A 17,770-nucleotide genomic window follows, 5' to 3' on the forward strand; every position below is an offset into this window, starting at 1 on the left:
GCTGAGGCTTCTGGGGGGTGTATTTGGCATCCTGTCTAAAACGGGAAAAGCTAAATATCTGGCAGATCTCTCACAATACCGACATGAATTTTGTTTGATCCATAGCAAGATTCTCTCATCAGAATTATATGAAATGGAACAGACTTGAAGAGAGGCAAAATTAAAGTTAATGAAATTGTAAGTGCACAACAAAAATAAAAAGTTGCACTAAAAATTCCCAGCAACCCACAATTGAGACTGATTTCCATATCAGAGCCATGTTGCTCACCCACAATGTTGAATGAGGCTGGCCAGCCCCTCTACCCCATTTCCCTCTTGCATCATCTGCCTAGGAGCTGGAGCAGGTACTTATCATCATCTTCTCCCTTGGTCCTCTTTAAAAACAGCAGGGCAAGCTGTGTATACCCTTTAAAGGCTCCCCGAATGCTTGTGAAACTCTTTCTTCTCAAGGGAGTTTAGCTACTAGTTTTGTTTCCCATTGCCAGGCTAAACAAAAAGGTGACCACCAAGCTCTTATGAGAGAAACAAATCTCTCAAGGTGAAGGAAAAGGGTTCAAGGTGAAGGAAAAGAGATTCCACCTAAACATCAGGAAAAGCTTCCTGACAATAAGGGCTGTTCAACAGTGGAGTGTGCTACCTCGGAGTGTGGTGGAGTCTCCTTCTTTGGTTTTTTTTAAAACAGAGGCTGGATGGCCAGTTTATTTAATTATGTGTTCCTGCATTGCAGGGGGTTGGACTTGATGGCCCTTGGGGTCTCTTCCAACTCTACAATTCTATGAGAGCCTGGGATGCCCTACAGGGCAAGCAATTCTTGCTGTTCTGTATTTAAGAAAAGGCAAAGAGGACTTGTTTTTCTGGCTCCAGTACTGGCAGTGGAGGAGGTGAGGCAAAAGAGGCTGTGGAGGAGACAGATGGGTGGAGTGAGAGGCTGATGACAGGCATCTGTCTCAGTTGGCCTCATTTTAAAGTCAACCCTGCATTCCTCCTCCCACATGTGACTATGTGGACACACATCTTGGCAGCTGCAACTTCTTTATTTTGGAGCTGCTTGGGTGGAGCAGGATGTCATATACTGAGTGCATATTGAAAGGACCTCACTTTGGTAGCATTATCTGTCTCCTTAGATGCTTAGCACTTACAGTTTGCACCCTTACTTTTGTTGCATTTGACACTGCAATGTAAGCATCAGCTGACCATTTTAGCCATATGAGTATGCACTACTAGAAACAGTCCTAATTCAAATTAAGCCCAGAACAGCAAGTCCCTCAACAACCTGAGTACATTTTGAGACAGAAAAAGTTGACGCAGCCTTCTCTTTCTACTGCCTCCAGTACCGTCCTTTGATCTTATAACTTACAATGCCAGTAACTGCTGAAATGGTTTTTAATCAAAATGTGCAGCAACATTCATGATGGGACATTTCACCTGGATATCTACATACTCCAGACGTGATCAATAAAGGAATCAGTACTTTGAGAGCAGAATTCTCACTTATTGATGGCAAGTATAGGAAAGCTGCTGACTTATATTGTCAGAACTGAGTACATTAGAACAGGCAAAGCATTATATCCCCCAGCATAGATATATCAGGCCCACAATCCCCCCTCTCTTTCCTTCCCTGTGGAGGAAAAGGTCCAATGGTGGGATTCAAATAATTTAACAACTGTTTCTGGTTGAAAGGGGATGGGGTGCTGCCCTCCCCACTCAACAACTGGTGGCCGCCCTGCCAGAAACCTCATTTTGAAATTTCTGAATCGGCCCTTAATTGCTATTTGCACTAGTCTCGCTTTTGGTTTTCCGTGCCCGCATCCCTGGAGAACAAATTGTGTGGCTGAGAATCTCCCCTCTCCCAGCAACAAGCTCTTTCCCGCCTTCTTGCCCCCAGTTGAACAAGACTAAGAAAGGACAGATCCCAGACATGACACTGGATTGCATGTGTGTTTTCCTGTAATGTTCCGGCTTTTACAAAGACCTGGGGTGGGGAGAACCCTCCTGTTAATTTTCATTTAAAGAAAATCAAAACCTCAAGCCCTTGATGTGTCAGATTCAGTGGACTCGTTACCCAGGGCTTGTGCTCAGTTGATATGGTTTATATGGTTTCTCATGAGTAAACCATTCCCCCCCAACATTAGGGGAAAAATCATCTACTCCTCTGTTTGCAATACATTCCTGAAATGTTGCCCCCCTCCGACCCCTGGCTCAACCTCCATTGGCAGTGGCCCTGCTGCCTCGTCTTCAGAGGCAGCAGGGCCACTGTTAATGGAGGTTGAGAGGGGGACCATAGCTTGCCACTGGTTGCTTCCGCCTCCCCGCAACCTCAATCAGTGATGGTCCTGCTGCCTCCAAAGATAAGGAAGCAAGTGGAACCACATATGGATTTTGAGCTGGGGGTGGCAGCAGCTGGTGGCAAGCTGTGGGCCCGCCAGCTGCTGCTCCCTTGGCTCAAGTGGGCTGCAGGGTGTGTGTGTAGTGGTGGGATTAGCTACCAGTTCAACCGAATCAGTGTGAACCTGCTGAATCCCACCACTGGAAAGATCCTGTCCCATATTCCCATACACTCACACACACATTCTTCAAGATGGTGAGAACTGGGATGAAAACACTCAGCTCCAACTCCCCCTTCTCTCTCAGGCTCAGATAAAGGCAGACTGGTACAACAGAGGGAGATGAGGTAAACATTCCTAGGGCTGCTTGAGCAGTAAGCATTCAGTAGAAAGAAATCTGGCAGGACCAAGGCTAAGACATTAGAGGGTCATGACACACCAGTGTATGTCCATTTGTATATCACATGACACCATCATTCCCTATTTTCATAACCCCTATTTTTAACTCATATATTGATTAAATGTTGAAGAATAAAATATATTCTAAGGCAATGTTGAACAAGAATGTCCTCAATTTTTATGTTCACATCATGAACAATTCTGTAATGCTAATATGTTATGGCAAACATTTTTATCCAGTTTTGTCCTATTCCAAACATTTAAAACTGATTGGAATATTCAGTCAAAGCCATTCTGTTTCAGAAGCCATTTCAGCGATGTGATGCATATGCTAGTTTTGGAGGGAATTGTGCTTTGAATTGTGTATTTGGGCAAGTTAGAATTTTAGAATTGTGTATTTGGGCAAGTTAGAATTTTAGAATTGTGTATTTGGGCAAGTTAGATTATTGTTTCTTTTATCATTTTAACTGTTGTTACTGATGCTTGTTGACATATCTTTTGTCAAGCTCCCTTGGTCCTTTGTAGGAAACATGGAACGTAGTCAAAATAAATACCATAGACAGTTTCGAGTATTTTTACATCCAACTGTCCCTTGCCCACTTCCCAGTTTCAGGCAGACCCGTGGTTTCCTGCAAGATACTCAAAATCCACATATGCATTCGCCCCATCATGTTTTAGTCTCTGAAAGAACACTGTGTGGATGGGAAGGAAGGCCAAGTAGAGGCAGAAAATACTGTCAAAAGTGAGTCCTCAGTTATACCTCTGAAATGAGTCAGGCTGGAATTTCTCAAACTAACTTGTGTCAGAGGTGTCATTTAATGAGACTCTTACTTAAAAAAAAATAAAGCTGGGAATTCAGAAAACCTGTTATGCATACTGTTGTATAGCAGTATTCAACTGCCCATTTAAAAAGACAAAAATCTCCCTGGTGGCTGAAAGGAAGTGGGGGTGGGGGGCAGAAATGGCTGCTGCAGGGACAGGGAAAACTGAAATGTTCCCACTCACTCAGCATGGAGCCATCCAGGCTTTACTGTAATCTTCTCAAAGTTTTGCAGCAAAATAGGCTCGAGAAGGATGAGAGAAAAGCTGAGAAAACTCTGGGAGATGCATGAATGCATCACAATGCTGGGGAAAAAAAGGCAAAAAGTACTTCTCAACAACATTGACTCTGGGGTAGATAACTTGTTGGGAATGGTCTGAACCTCCTTTCTCCCCAGAATTAATGGGATATATATCCAAATATGCAACTCAGTGCAAATGGTCTGTTTGCACTGCATTGTTTTTTTAATGGGAGATATACTATAGATGTGTTTCCAAATGCCTGTCCAAAGGCATATTTGAAATCAATGCAGTACAAGAAAAATGTCAGCCATACAATGCACACGTGAATGTGGGTTTTTGTGCACCTCATTACTTTTGAATGCAATGCATATGTTGATGTGCGCTGGAGTCTGCATGCACCAAAAGCAATGCATTGCTTTCACTCACTGAGGGTGGACCACTCAAGCCATGAAATAATGTTTGCAGTTCTACACATAACAGTGATCTTGAAAATTATAGGGATCTATAAACAGAGATGCCATAACCCCAGGATCTAACTGGTGTAATAAATATCACCACTGGTTTGCATGTGGAAGCACAAGGAATACAAGAATGAATAAAATATGCATTTTAATACTCTGTATATTCAGCGATATTTTTGTGTGGGAATGCTTTCCTAGATGACAGAAACATTCCAGGACTTAATTGGCAATGGAGGAATCTGCAGAGGTGGCCAGGAATGCTGGGGGCTTGGCTGTAACTGCAGCAAGACTACGTGGACTCCTTCCTGCTGTCCAGTCCAGCTATGGTTACGGAATAAAGTGAATTTCCCAGTGTATTCCCTAGAAATAACAAAATAGTTGACACTTTCTGAAGTTGACACTGAATGTCTCCTTTCTGTATTGTAGCCACAAGTTCTGCTGCAGCAGCTTTTCACTATATTGTTTCCTTCATTGCTTGATTGCATCACAGAAAGAATATCCAAAACAAATGTGCTAAATATAGGCAAAGTAACCAAAAAGCAGCTTCTGACAAGGCATGGCCTGGATGAAACGCATCCAGGACTGAGGAAACTTTGATGGGAAGGAGGCCCAAGTCAGAGTGCTCAATACTGGCCAAACATCTGGATTTGGGGCTTTTCACCCTAAGAAATCAAACCACAAGTTTGGAATCAGTTTGGGCTCAGTGCTTCTGCATGTCAGCCCACCCTCTGCATCTTCACAGTTGTGGAATCAGTTTATTTCCTTTCCCATATGCCTTAAATAATCAGGATTTTCAATGGAGGGTGCTGTCATCATTGGTAGCACCACTGCACCCCCTTTTATTTTTTGCTTATGCTTACATCAATATATTAAAATCATGGCTACATTTTTTTAAAAAAATGACACTAGGATATTGATATGCTGTTGTAACAATAGCTTAAGCAGTTTCTTTGAATTCCCTCTATAATTTTTTTAGACTCTAGCCCAGAGGTCTGCAACATAGTACCTGTGGGCACCATGGCACCTGCCCACTAAGGTTTTTAGGAAGTGGGATTATGAGTACAGAATCCAGGACTGCTGAGAGCCACCTTGGGTCCTTGGGCAAAGATTCCACCTGCCCCCCATATGACCCCGATTCAAACCAGATATGAAGACAGCTGTGAATCACCACAGGCTGTAGTTGCCACTCGGGGTGGGTAGGCGGAGCTGAGCTGGCTGCTACTGCCCAAGTAAGGGAGGAAGCAGAGCCCTGGCCATGTTAGGCCAGGGCAGACATCACGGAAAGTGGGAGGGCTGGCCCGAGCCTTTAAAGGACCAAGCCTCCTTTGTGCTGGCCATGTGCTTCGGCCGGCCGACGATTTGCCTGCCCACCTCTCCATATCTTTACATGTTTTGTTAATGCATGTGTAACCCAGGGTCCAATGGGGGTGGGGGTGGGCTAAAGAGCTCAGATTTTCCATATAAGGAAGAAAGGGCTCCATTTCCCCTCAGATTTAGAGGCCTGCAACTGGAGCCACCCTACTTCACAGAGTTCTGTTGTTATGAACTATATTTGCACATTTCAGGTATGGAAATGTATTAAATGTTGAGAAGGGAATATTGTATTTATACTGATTGACTATTAGTTTGTATTTTGGTTTCCTGTTATAAAATGTTACAATGGGTGCTATATAAATGATTCCTTCAGATCTGTTAGAGGCCTGTAGTTATGAACTATATTTGCACATTTCAGGGTTACCCTTGAGGGCTTGACAACCAGGAGAGAGGACTCAGCAAAGCTGCAAGTCCATCAACAGTGCCACAGGACACAGCTAGAGAAAACTGCAAAGGACTGAGACCCTGCTAGCCTGTTTTGCACAACAGGCCAGAACTATTACATGTTGATTATTGTTTCTGCATTGGTTTGCCATATTTCATTGTTGTACTGCACATTATTGTTTATGAAAGAAAACAGATTTAAACATTTCTTTTGTTGTTAGTCTGGTGAATGGCAAGGGTCACAAGGTGGAATCACACTGTCAGAGATTTGAACTCCTTTTCCATTAATGATAATATCCCTCTTAAATTCTAAGTTGGGTTACCCATGTTATCTTGTCATAGCCATTGGCGGTTGGCACATGGATATTATTTGGAAGGGCCAGGGGAAGGGAGCTAGGGAGTGCCTTTCACCCTCCCCCCCCTTTTTTTTTGAGTGGCCAACGGTGGCAAGAGACAACTGCCCTGCTGAACAGGGCAAATGGGGAACACCTCTTGCCAGGAGTGTCCACCCGGCAGAGCCCCTCAGTGGAACGAAGCTCCAGTACGGGGCATCTGCCTGCAGGAGCTTCGCCATGATGCAGATGCGATCAGATCCATGCTAGGCCTCACACTTCCGTTTTGTTTAATAAAATGGCTATGGCCAATTGATTTATCCCAGCAGAGGTGTTATGTGGTTATTGGGAGAGGGCTCCACTGAGGAGGTTCCCACCCTTGGACGGCAACAAAACACCACTTTGCTTGCCATTACCATTAATCTGTTTTTGCGATAAAAGAAATCAGCCAGGGCCAAAACTGAAAGGCATGGAAATATTCTGTCTTGCTGCAACACTAACTATTGAAAGATCGGCTGAACTGGGGGATAGGAAGATTAAAAGACTAGACTACTGGAGAAAATGACCTTTTTAGCAGGCTGCAGGCTGGTAATTACTATAGCACCCATCAGTTTTGTCTTGCTCCAGTGCTGGATTGGTTGATGGGCTTTAGCATGACCTGTTAGGGAAGTTTACTTCAGTCTTGCAGAAAGGCGAGTCTAGCAAATAGTCAGAGTACCTTTTACTGTGCTCAGACTTCCCAGCACCTCTAGTGGCTGCAGTCAGAATTGTGTTAAAAATGGAAAGTCCTTTGAATGCAGCATGACTCTGGCTTCAGGGGCTTTCCAGCTGACTTGGGCCCCCTGAATGTTGTCCCTCCAATCCCCACTTCTTAGTGGCCCTGCCAGAACTGACAGAAAGAAATTCATGCCAAAAAAGCCCATAATTTGGGGATATTTTATAGGATGCATACAGCTTGCAACAGCCTAGAGCAGGGGTGTCAAACTGATTTGTTACAAAGGCTGATATAACATAAATGTGACTTGGTTGGATCAGGGTGTTGGGCGAGTGGTGGGTGCATGGTAGGCAGAGGCTAGTGGGTAGGGGCGCAGGGGGGAAGGGGCAGCCAAATGTGCCAGTGACCCTCGCAAGTGGCACCTAGGGCATCAGCCTCTTCTGTCCCCCATTGCATTCATCCCACCTCACTGTGGGCTCACCAGATTAGGAGTGAGGTTGGCTCACAGGCCTGATAAGCCTTCTTAAGGGGCCGCATCCAGCCCCAGGTTGCATGCTTGACATCCCTGGCCTAGAACTTCCCTTGGGTGGGAAAGTAGTGGTAGGTTGGATCCATAATCTACCTCCAGCTGGCAGTCTGGCTAAGAGGTGACTGAATGTTGGTAGTGTTTTTCCATGGTCTTCCTTCCTTGAAATGATCATGGCTTGCTGACACAAGCTATCATTTGGTTTGCCCCAGCAACATCTGACTTATAGCAGTACAAAACAATATTCACAGGATAAACTGAATATGTAAATCTGTTGTGTTCTGTTAAATATTTAAATTAAATAATATGGTTTTGATTGCAAACAACATGGCTGCACTATAATCGAACTAACATTGGTAATTTGAATATATTATTGTGAAATTTGCCTAGGCAGTAGCATCTACCATAGCTTGTCCCTCATCACATTGTGTGTTGCTAGATACTGCACAGAAACTTGCTTGCCCAGATAGTTCTTCACCCACTCCACATTTCCTTGTTTCCCAAATCTGAAGGAAGACTTACCAACAGTTTCCACTGAGAGATTCTGGGAGAGTGTGGTATAGTTGGTAAAGTTGTCTAGCACCTCAATATAGAGCTCTACAAAGAGTTTGACACTATTATGGTCACTGGGAAAGATGCAGATATGGCGCCAACTTCCATCACTCTGTCTCTTGGAGGTTAACATGCATTCTCTGTGCCGTTCTCTATGGGGAATGAATGGAAAAAGTCAGAGAATCACAGAGAGAGCTGTAGATGTCTCTGCTGTACCCCCTGCTGACCCTGTCTGAAAGAAGAGGGGAATTTCAAATCCCACCCCATTGCTACAGACTAGGGTTGCCAGGTCCCCCTAACCACTGGTAGGGGATGGGGTGGTAGGGTTGCCAGATCCAGGTTAGGAAAGTCTTGGAGATTTTGAGCTGCAGCCTGGGGAGGTCATGAATCTTTGTGTGGTAAGTACAATGCCATAGAGTCCACACCCCGAAGCATCCATTTTCTCCAGGGAATCTGATCTCTGTAGTCTGGAGATGTAATTCCAGGAAATCCCCAGGTCCTAACGAGGTTGGCAACCATACTACAGACACAGGGCTTTTCCTCCAGGACCCCCCCTCCCCACACCTGCTGGGGACCAGAATCCAGGCTGACATATTTGCGTGGCTTTCCTTCCCCAGCAACTTGGACTGAGTTACTTTACAGGTCTCATACCCTTTGTAGGTGTAGAAGAAGCGATACGCTCTGTCCATCTTCATTTCTACTATTGGCTCATCCCAGAAACAGGTAAGATCTTCAAATGTTCGAGAAAAGCAGAAGACATCCTTAGGTGATTCTGCCAGAAGAGCAGCCTCTATGTAGAGAAATAAGGAAACAAGGAGTGTGTTCCCAGCAATATTATAACTGATGATGAATACAACTGCAATCATACATTCACAAATAAAATTTTAAATATAAGCCAGCTGTTTGCAGAAGTCGACACTTTGCTCTGAACTATGAGACGTAAAGCAATATGAGGAGAGGAGTGTTTGTCACCTAGGGAAGGAAGGAAGAGCAAGGACAAGGCAAACAGGAATACAGTTGTGAAAATGTTTATATATAAGGAAGAAAATGTATTTGAAAGAGAAAGTTGTTGACATAGCAAAACAGTTACACTGATAGCTGATATTCCAACTCCAACTAGCTTTGCCAATTTGCCCATGTCATGTATGTGTGTATGACGGGATCTGTCCATTAAAACATTAAGAAGCCTTCTATCACCGGCCATTTCCTTTCCAATGCCCAATGAGTATATTTACAACAAAAGTAGGAAGCAGTAAGAATAGAGCCACCCAAAAATCAATTCACGATGAAGATATACTTCATCATGTATCTTTGTCAAACTACATTCAAGAGAACTGCCCAAAAATTGAGACTGAAAAGGTTTTAAATGAATTGCCTAATCAGATACATCATAGGGTTTCTGGCAGACACACTGTGCATCAAGGGAAGTCTATGATAGAAGTTGTCAAACTAGTTTCTGCTGGAGACAGTTGTTGATAATTCTAGATACCAAATACCAATACGGTAAGTCATAAAAGAATTAAAGGAGATGGGCTAATTTCTTAGAAGACAGATGGTGATGCTCTTACTTGCTCTAGGTGTTGCCAGTTGCGATGATTCAGGCTGAGATGCAATTCCATAAGTGTAATCAGTTTGGGTCAAATAGGATGTGTGAGAGTTTCTTCGGAAAAGATGGCACCATATATCAAAGGACGGCCCAGCACTGAATCTTGGAGTACTTGGATGATGCAGCCTGCCCAAGCACCACTATGGTTAATTCCCCTCTTCCCCAGATTATCACCACAGTCCACTTCTGCTGCTGCTCTGAAGTCTTTTCAAAGAAGTTGGGATTTGATCACAGATCCTGTACCTAACATCTAGTTCAGCATTGGGCAGCAATGAAATATTGGGTCCTTGATTTCTAGATATGCGCATTAAAATGTGTTTTCTCCAATAACTCTTACTCTATAAAGTATATTCACTTGTTTAGACCAAGTTATTTACTCTCTTTACCTTGGATGTATAGAACTATATCCAGTAAGGAATATAGATGGGCTGAAAGGGGACCAGTCAAAGGGGAATCCCATCTCCAGCATCCTATATTAGCATGTGGTCTTATACGCCTTTTGTCGTAAACAAATATCCCAGAATAACCATGTGGTTTTGCGGCAGGCTCCTGCAGATGGAAGGAAAATAAAGTTTCCTGCCCCCGGGAGATAGCATCCTCAATGCAAGTGTAAGGAACCAAGATAAGGGAGCAAGCTACATATCACATGCACATTCATGCAACAAAATCCTGGACTCTTTAACAAATGAAAAGCAGCCTCTAGAGCTTGTAGTTCTGAACGTAGGAGTAGTGTAGAGAAATGTGTGTAACCCTTTCCCCACCACCTATTTTCCCACTCAAAATAGTTTCCTGAGGTGCCTCTTCCTCTGTGGGCTTCCAGATTTGTGTTGGGGATGAGGGCAGCATGCACAAAGGAATTTTGAGTGAAAAGATAGTAAGAATAGTAAGAGCCCCTTGGGGATGGGCCAGTCTACAAATCTAATAAATAAATAAAAAATAAAGAATGGAAAAGGTTAAGCACACATTTACACACATATTCACCACTCTTCTCAGAAGAGACAGCTTTTCATAGGGCAAAGTCAAGGCTTTATTGTGCATATGTACATATGTGAAATTTGTCCCAAAGTCAGGTGAAAATTATTAATTGGGGAGACAACTGGGGAACCTGCAAGTACTTGATGGGAACACCCTTCAACCCTGTTACTTCCCTTCTCTGAAAAACCTTTCAGCCTTTTTCCTTTTCCTGCTACCTTCTTTCCTTCCCATCCACTAGCCAACCTGTCTTTAATTATTCCCCTGTCTTCATCTTCCCTGGCAGTCTCTACCCAAGAAAACTATAGCCCAGTTGTGTAGTGGAGAACCTGCAAGGACCAGTGCAGGGTACCTAACTTTCCTCTGTATACCTCTCCCCACACAATATCCTCTTTCCTTCCTTTTGGCATCTGCCACGTCACCACCCTTCTTTACTTGTTTCTTTCCTTCCCATCTACCAACCAATCTATTTTTTAGCATCCGCACAATCTTCTATTATATTTACTATTTGCTTCATTTATACCACACCTTCCTTCACAAACAACTAACATAATTCTCCTCTCCTCTATTATATGCTTACAACAACCCTCTGAGGTAGGTTTGGCTGAGAGGCAGTGATTGGCCCAAGATCATACAGTGAACTTCCAAGGTATAGGGGATTTGAACCTAAGTGTCCCAGATCCTAGTATGAACTGTAACCACTGCACTACATTCCATACTGACTTCTGTGATTCAGCCAGTCCCACGTGAACCATGCAAGTTGTGTGGTATTGCCTGGTGGTTGCTGCCAGGCCTGGCCCCTATAAATCCGCCCTCAAGGGCCAAGACAGCCTTGTATATGGCTGCTGGGCCTCTTGCCGGCAGCCATTCTTTTCTCCACCACTTCCAGCAACAGCAGGATAAAATGTTGTTAAAAGTTTTGTGCACTATCCTGTAACTTCTGTGGAAAACTCAGAAGTGACATAGGATAGCTTTATGAACTGTTTATAATTCCTAGAGCTATTCTAAATTGCTTCTGGAGTTTCCCTGGAAGTACTGTAGCAGCACCCAGGATATCATGCTCCCCCATGTCCTCATCCCTGAGATTGCCACCAATTGCTGGCAATCCTAACCTTGCAAAGGACTCTTCTCCCCTCCCTTCTCCCAATTTCACTGACAGAAACCAAGACTTGAAGGGCAGCAATATTCTTGTAGTTGCCTAGCAACCCCCACAATGGCCACTGACAGGGCCTGTGTGGCCACTGACAGGGACCCTCATACCTTCGGGACCGTCTCACCCCATATGTCCCTGGTAGGCCTCTGCGTTCTGCTGAGGCCAACTTGCTGATGATCCTCGGCCCCTCTGTGATGCGGCTGGCCTCTACCCGGGCCAGGGCTTTTACAGCCCTGGCCCCTGCCTAATGGAACACACTTCCATCAGCGGTGCGGGCCCTGCGGGGTCTTAGTGATTTCCGCAGGGCCTGTAAGACCGAATTGTTCCACCGGGCTTTTGGGTAGGCCAGCCGCAGATTGGATGTCCCTGTGTTGCGTGCTGTACCATCATTGGCACTACTGATGTGACATCTTTCGGTACTGTCTGTCCCCTCCCGGACTTGGGACTGGGAGCCATCATTAGTATTATTAATATTGTTTTTCTGGGTTTTAGAATGCTGCTTATTCTGAGTTATGTATTTTAACTATTTATCACTTATTTATTGTGCACATTGTTTTAGTTGTGATTTTGTTGTACACCGTCCAGAGCCGTTTGGGGGTGGGCGGTTTATCAAATTTAATAAATAATAATAATAATAATAATATGTTTCTTAATGCTAAAGGCTCTGTTTTTGTTATTTTATGTGGGTTTTAACCTCCCTAAGATTTCAAATTTTGTTCTGTAAAGCTTGTTGAAATAACTCTCTTGTCTTTTCATGGCTCCACTCTCTGTATTTAAGTATCCACAGATTTGTCCATTCTGAGATTTTGATGTATACCTGAATATTGGCTCTAGACATCACTTTATCCCTTAACCTGGAGAGAGAGGCACACAACTGAATTACCATAGGTTATGTGTACCTGACCATGGCAGCAAGACACTAAGCAAGAGGCCTCTGGTTTATATCTCTGCCTTTGGTCACAATATCATTATTATTACATTTCATCTTGATCTATTTTTGAGATTATGAATGTAGTATTTTAATGTCTGGGGCCTTTCCTGAATGATCAATGTTAATATTTTTGACCACTGAAGAAGGCCAATGGGCTAAAATATGTTTGGTCAGGGTCAATAATAGTCATTTGTATTTTTGTACATTTGTGAGGCTATTATTTGAGCCAGGATATGTGTTTTATATTTGTTTAGATTTATACTTTTAATTTGTAGATATTGAGCCCACACATTTACATTTTCTTACTTTTTTTTAGTCTTAATCCTGACTAGTTCAGCTGCATGCACAATTTTCCTTTGTCTTCATTTCCCCTGCCCTTCTCTATTGTAAATTCCGTGGGGTCAGGAAGCTTACTGCATCCTATAAAGCTTCATATATGTCAATGATTAATTGTATACATAATGAAAATAATAACTGGTAGAAAGATTTGAGAATGGCAGAGTTGGAAGGCTGGAGAATAACTCAGGGCATCTTTTTTTCTCCTGCACTTGAGAAATGATATTGGGCCCAGGAGCTCCAGTACAGGTACTGCCCTAAGATAGCAACCAAGTTGGAACTTTTTAGCAAACTAGTGTTTATTTCCAAGGAATCTGCTGTCCCTAAAAGTTTATAATGCCCAACTGGGGGTGGGGGAGGGGAAGCTGGCTTGGGCACTTCAGCAATGTGTGGCAACTTATAACTTAAGAACATAAGAACATAAGAACAAGCCAGATGGATCAGACCAGAGTCCATCTAGTCCAGCTCTCTGCTACTGGCAGTGGCCCACCAGGTGCCATTGGGAGCTCACATGCAGGATGTGAAAGCAATGGCCTTCTGCTGCTGTTGCTCCCGAGCACCTGGACTGTTAAGGCATTTGCAATGTCAGATCAAAGAGGATCAAGATTGGTAGCCATAAATCGACTTCTCCTCCATAAATCTGTCCAAACCCCTTTTAAAGCTATCCAGGTTAGTGGCCATCACCACCTCCTGTGGCAGCATATTCCAAACACCAATCACACGTTGTGTGAAGAAGTGTTTCCTTTTATTAGTCCTAATTCTTCCCCCCAGCATTTTCAATGGATGTCCCCTGGTTCTAGTATTGTGAGAAAGAGATAAAAAATTCTCTCTGTCAACATTTTCTACCCCATGCATAATTTTATAGACTTCAATTTTATAGACTTTCATTAAGGGAAGGGTTCTACAAGCCACCTTTATGGGTATAACTCAACATGAGTCAGCCAAGTAGAGCTCAGGCCCTCTTAAACCTGATTGGTAGGTAAATGCTCCTGTACTAGTGCAGACAGGTAAATGTAAAAAATCTTTACTACAGCATTAATCATTAGGAGTACCTTGCAGGGTGTTTCTGGTAATAAGCTGGTTTATGGAGTGTGCAGAAATGCCTACTGTTGGATAAACTGTTATTGAGAGTACGGTATATGTATTTTCATGAATACAGCATTGTTTTAAATGCTATCTGGTTTTGCCTCTTGCAGGGAGCATCTGGAAGGAAAGGATAGCCAGCAACAGGGATGTTTTGGCCTTTGAGGGAGGACTCATCAGGGTCAGACTTGGCAGCAGCCATTAGGTGATTTGATATTGCCTCACCTAGGCCTGGCTGCTTGTAATATTCAATAGCAGCCATCTTATTAAAGCCAGTGTGATATAGTGGTTAGAGTAGACCCAGAGCTTCAGTGAAGACCCAGGTAATTCACCAATCTGCTATGGAAGCTCATCAGGTGAGCTTTACAGCGATCATGATTCATATTTTTTTTAGGATGTTAAAGGGAAAAAAATACAGTTTCCCTCAGATATGCAAGGAAGGAATAAAACAGGCAATTTTTCTCTTTTCCAGTAGGTAAAAGCACCTAGCTATTATGTAGTGGATCTCAACGGAGATCATAGAAACGAGCTCCTATATGGCTTCTATTATTAGTATTTTCCCAAACTAATAACATTGCCTCTCATGCTGAATGTTGAGTTTTGGGCTGTGGTGGATTATACAAATGGCAGACTGGTATTTCTAGGATGCTCTTTCTGTTATAGATACAATCTAGTTTCCCCTGAGACACCCAGCCCCTTGAGGAATTTCTCCACAAGCTTGTTTTTGGCTCAGGAGAGAATTTCCGAATAAGAAATTCCTTTTATAAAGAATTCAAACAGGATGATGTCAAAGAGAAAGGGTGGAATTGTTAGCTTGACAGAAACAAAGAAAAATTATATGGAGAATCCCTACGGCATAAGCGTCTGCAAGGAATTAAAAGGACTGAATTTATAATTAGGAAGCACCAATGCACACCATAGAGGACCCAAGAAACCTGACTGGTGACACCTAATATAACACCTTACCCAGGAGCAATTTAGAGGTTTAATTATCCATCCCTCATATGAGTTTCATCATAGCCTAAGCAAAAATTTATCTGATTGGGGTTTCTGTCCTCTTAATATATTCCTAAACTTGATTAGTCAAAAGAACTAATTACTTAAAGTGCCTTTCTGCACGCAATGAGTAGGCAAGTTCTGGAGCTAGAAAAGCTCAGAATCAGAATCACATGCTTTGTTTTAGAATAAATGGCTAGATGCCAAATAATTTTTTTAAAGGAGCTCCATAGTTATGTACTGAGCAACAGTGGGAGCAAAGTGAAAGAGGAGGCATCGTTTTTCTGAGCAAAGCCTTCATGAAACATTCCTCCTGTCTGTGAGCTGCTTGTGGGCTTAATTTAAGAGAATGCTAGATAACTGGGATTTGACTCAGAAGGGGGAGAGGTTGGACTCTGAGGAAGGAAGAAAAGTGGATGCAGTAAATCAGACTGGATAAGCCTCGTTTGTTTCTGGCTGACAGCAGAGATGCCAAAGAAATTAATCTTGACAACAAGATGGTTATGTCAATAGATTAAATCAATAATAACCAAAGGATAGTCTGGAAGTATTGCTTGGCATAGCTGGTGTTCATAAAGAACAGGAGAGCATTTTGTGTCAGGATGTGGCAACTCTACTCCAATTCAGTTGGCATTAGTCCCATCTGAATGCTCTATGCCACCTCACTTTCCCCAGACACACTTATGCTACAAGTAGGTTTATCTACCTGGTTTACATTCACATGTTACAGTTTTAGAGCCACAATAAGGCACCAAAACAAAAGTTATGCTTAATTTTCTCAGTTTCTCCCCCACCCACAAAATAAGGGCACTGTTACAGTTGCAATCTTACCTTCATCTGTGATGAGGTCAGACTTCAGCATAGGCCAAAAGGTGAGCAGGAGCATGGCAAGTAAGAGAAGTGGGTCCCCTGAGTGTACACTATTTGCCATGCTAGTTGTGGATCAGCCAGGTCACACCCAGGGCTGGGAATTATACATCTGTAGAACTAGAACTAGAGGTTGTGTCCTGACCTCCGAGCAAATCATGGGCTTTAGGAGGCAGTGAGACCCAGAGCTCTGAGCCTTTGTTGCTGGACCTCTTCAGGGGAAACTTATCTGGGAAGTGTCAGCCCAGCTGCTCAGGAAGCCTGGGTAGAAGCCTCCTCCAGCCCTAGCCCCACCACTTCCCCATGCCAAACCACCATGGCACGGTATGTGACAGTGACAGCCCTGCCTGGAGACTGTTTCTATGAGATAGGGAGCATGTCCTGTCCTTGTGGTAGTGTCTGGGGACAGGCCCCTTGAGCAGGAAGCAAACATTCCCTGTCCCTGTACAGGATGACATGAAGGAAGAGGTTGGTAAGGCTCACCAAATATCAACAGTCTATAGAATCTCCTCTGCTCACTGGTATTTTCTAGCAGATAAATTATGGTGGCTACTATCTGGAGTGAGGTGAGGAAAAGTTGTGTGTGTTCCTGATTAGGGATGCCAGCTCTCAATTGGGAAACATCTGGAGATTTACGGGATGGAGCCTGAAGAGGACCAGGTTTGGAGAGGGAAGGGACTACAATGAGGTATAATGCCATAGTCCATCTTCCAAAGCATTCATTTTCTCCAGGGGATCTGATTTCTGTCACCTGGAGATCAGTTGTAATCTCAGGAGGTCTCCTGCCATCACCTGAAAGCTGGCAGCTGTTCCTGATACATGGGAAAATTTTCCATGAAAAAAAAACCCACAGGAAAAAAAGCCCACTGTCATGTATGTCTACAGGAAAAATCCCCACACAGAAAAAAGCCCACATGGAAAACTGCCCTCATAATTTTGAGAAGGCTTGTATTCCTGCAGTGAGGATTGCCTTTCCACACACTGAAGTCAAAGAGTATTATTTTCATGTGTGTCAGAGTCGTCATCAGGAAAATAACAAATGTTGACTTGAAGACTGATTATGAAGTGTTTTGATAAGCTTGCCACCACATTTTCAGATAAAGACACCAGGTGCTCACATGTTTCTTTTCTACATATATTGAGGGTACAGCTGGTAGAGACCCTCAGTTTCCTATAAGGATATGGAATCATCATGATGCAGTCCTGGAACAGTCGCCAAGAACTACAGACTGTTGTAGGGGATTTCACAATGCTCTTATGGCCCCATCCAAAGCAGAGGGGGATGAATCCACTGTTGGGACCAGTGCAGGGCCATGCTGGTGGATTTGTCCTCACTGGGGCACTTGCACTAGTGGAGGGGTGGAGCTGGTGGGTGGCCTCCTCAGCCCTCCCCAAAGGTGAGACACAGCACTGAATGCTGCAAAGCACCCCCGTACCCCCAACAGCAGCATAGTGACAGCAGTCCCAGGGTATGGCTGGGGAGAAGCTGACGAAGCTATCAACCCTGTTGTGCTAGCGGCCGGTGGCATAAGTCCATTAAGCCCAGTGAGGCTCTCCAGTAGTGGGGAGGCTTTTTTGTGTTCTTAGCCTCCCCTCGCTGCCGAGAAGCCTCCTTGGGAAGGGCGGGTCAGTGTGGCTGTGGCACAGCGTCCAGGCAGAGGCCTTTTGGATGGGGCTGCCCATTCCCTATTCAACTG

The 17,770-nt window shown here is 43.8% G+C and overlaps 1 protein-coding gene across 1 annotated transcript in view; it reads right to left on the reverse strand.

The window, feature by feature from the left end:
- The window catches only part of MPL (MPL proto-oncogene, thrombopoietin receptor), a 28,326-nt gene extending 12,049 nt beyond the window's left edge, over positions 1–16,277 (reverse strand). Inside the window, exons 1-3 of the mRNA XM_048496032.1 lie at positions 16,038–16,277; positions 8,781–8,919; positions 8,100–8,281 (exon numbers count right to left, since the gene is read on the reverse strand). Of these exons, the coding sequence (XP_048351989.1) occupies positions 8,100–8,281; positions 8,781–8,919; positions 16,038–16,137 (421 nt within the window). The 5' untranslated portion in view covers positions 16,138–16,277. The remainder of the gene's footprint in view (positions 1–8,099; positions 8,282–8,780; positions 8,920–16,037) is intronic.
- Positions 16,278–17,770: the final 1,493 nt, after the last annotated feature.

This window comes from Sphaerodactylus townsendi, linkage group LG05, assembly GCF_021028975.2.
Source record: "Sphaerodactylus townsendi isolate TG3544 linkage group LG05, MPM_Stown_v2.3, whole genome shotgun sequence".
Taxonomy (NCBI): Eukaryota; Metazoa; Chordata; class Lepidosauria; order Squamata; family Sphaerodactylidae; genus Sphaerodactylus; species Sphaerodactylus townsendi.